At 36.6% G+C, this 1,324-nt stretch overlaps 1 protein-coding gene across 1 annotated transcript in view; it reads left to right on the top strand.

Annotated features, from left to right (window-relative positions):
• Positions 1 to 759: 759 nt before the first annotated feature.
• DSG3 (desmoglein 3) overlaps positions 760 to 1,324 on the top strand; it is a 31,296-nt gene continuing 30,731 nt past the window's right edge. Inside the window, exon 1 of the mRNA XM_007953459.1 lies at positions 760 to 801. Coding sequence (XP_007951650.1) covers positions 760 to 801 — 42 coding nt within the window. The remainder of the gene's footprint in view (positions 802 to 1,324) is intronic.

The following is a 1,324-nucleotide window of genomic DNA, read 5'->3' on the forward strand; positions in this document are numbered from 1 at the left end:
TGTCACATAGAAATACACAATACACATTTAGGAGCTCTGGTGGCATATTATTACTCTTCTATTTTTTTCTCATCTCTTTTTCACAAGGCTTTTTTCCTACCAGATAATCTTCAGATCAGATAAATAGTGGATCTGTTAATACCTGCTGAGTAATAGGTTCTGTGAAGATTGTAAGAAATAAAAATACACAAGAACTGATTTTAAAAGTTTACAATTCCCTGAGCTTGGCAAAATAATACACATAAGACAATAAGAAATAATAAATCACAATAAACAAACAAAAAAGACAAGAAATAATAAATGGTTGTGGGTTAAATGGCATGGTACAGAATACGTGCTGTACAAACTCGGAAACAGAGACATCCGTAAAGACAACTTCATGGAGATTGTTGAAACTTGAATTAATCTTAAAGGAAAAATGCTGAGTCCTGCCCTGGAGCAGTGCTGCCAGTGGTCCAAACCAGAATTCAAGAAGGAAAGAGTTTTAATTAGAAGGTGTACCAAAGAGAGAGTGACTCCAAAAACGCCCGCTCTGCTCAGTGCTTCCAATCAAGTTTCTTACGCTAAAGGAAAAAGAGACACACCACGTATGCAGGATTAATTAACAGTTTTCCAAAAGTTAAATAGGACAATGGGTAATTAAGAAAGGAATGTTGCCTATGAGTCCCTGGCAGTCAGGTAACCCTTAGGAGGCTCCATTGGTGTTTGTTAAAGTCCAGGCAGCCTGTCCTAAAGTCAAGTCCAAGAGCTTTTATTGACATGGATGGCCCTGTCTTAGAATACAGGATTCAACAGGAACTGGTAATTGCATCTAACAGCGAGAACAAATAAGACCCCATATTTTTAATTAAGATGTTGTTATTGTTGTTGTTATGTGCTGTCGATCGGACACAACTCATAGGGACCCCTCCTTGGGTTTCTGAGGTGGTATTGCTAGGGAAGTAGATTGCCCAACCTTCCTTCTGAGGAGTGATTGGTGGGTTTGAACCATCAGCTTTCTGGTTAGCAGTCAAATGCCTTAGACACCACAGTACCAGAGCTCCTGTTATTCTAACAATATGGAGTCAGGCCTAACAATGCAAAAATCTTTATCCTCACAGGATGAGTAATATTAAAATTGGTGAAGGAAAAACAGGAATGTATTTTAGATAGAAAAAAAAAAGATGGAAAATTATACAGATGTAGATCCAGTATGTTTCTGATAAAATGAAGACCCTACCCTGCCTGACTTCATTTTATCCTCATCTAATTTTTTATATCACTACAAAAATTAAACTCAATATTTAAACTGAATAATGTAGAGATTAACAGATCTATAAATTAT

Source organism: Orycteropus afer, unplaced genomic scaffold (genome assembly GCF_000298275.1).
Source record: "Orycteropus afer afer isolate SDZICR_OR568_19922 unplaced genomic scaffold, OryAfe1.0 scaffold00394, whole genome shotgun sequence".
Classification (NCBI taxonomy): Eukaryota; Metazoa; Chordata; class Mammalia; order Tubulidentata; family Orycteropodidae; genus Orycteropus; species Orycteropus afer.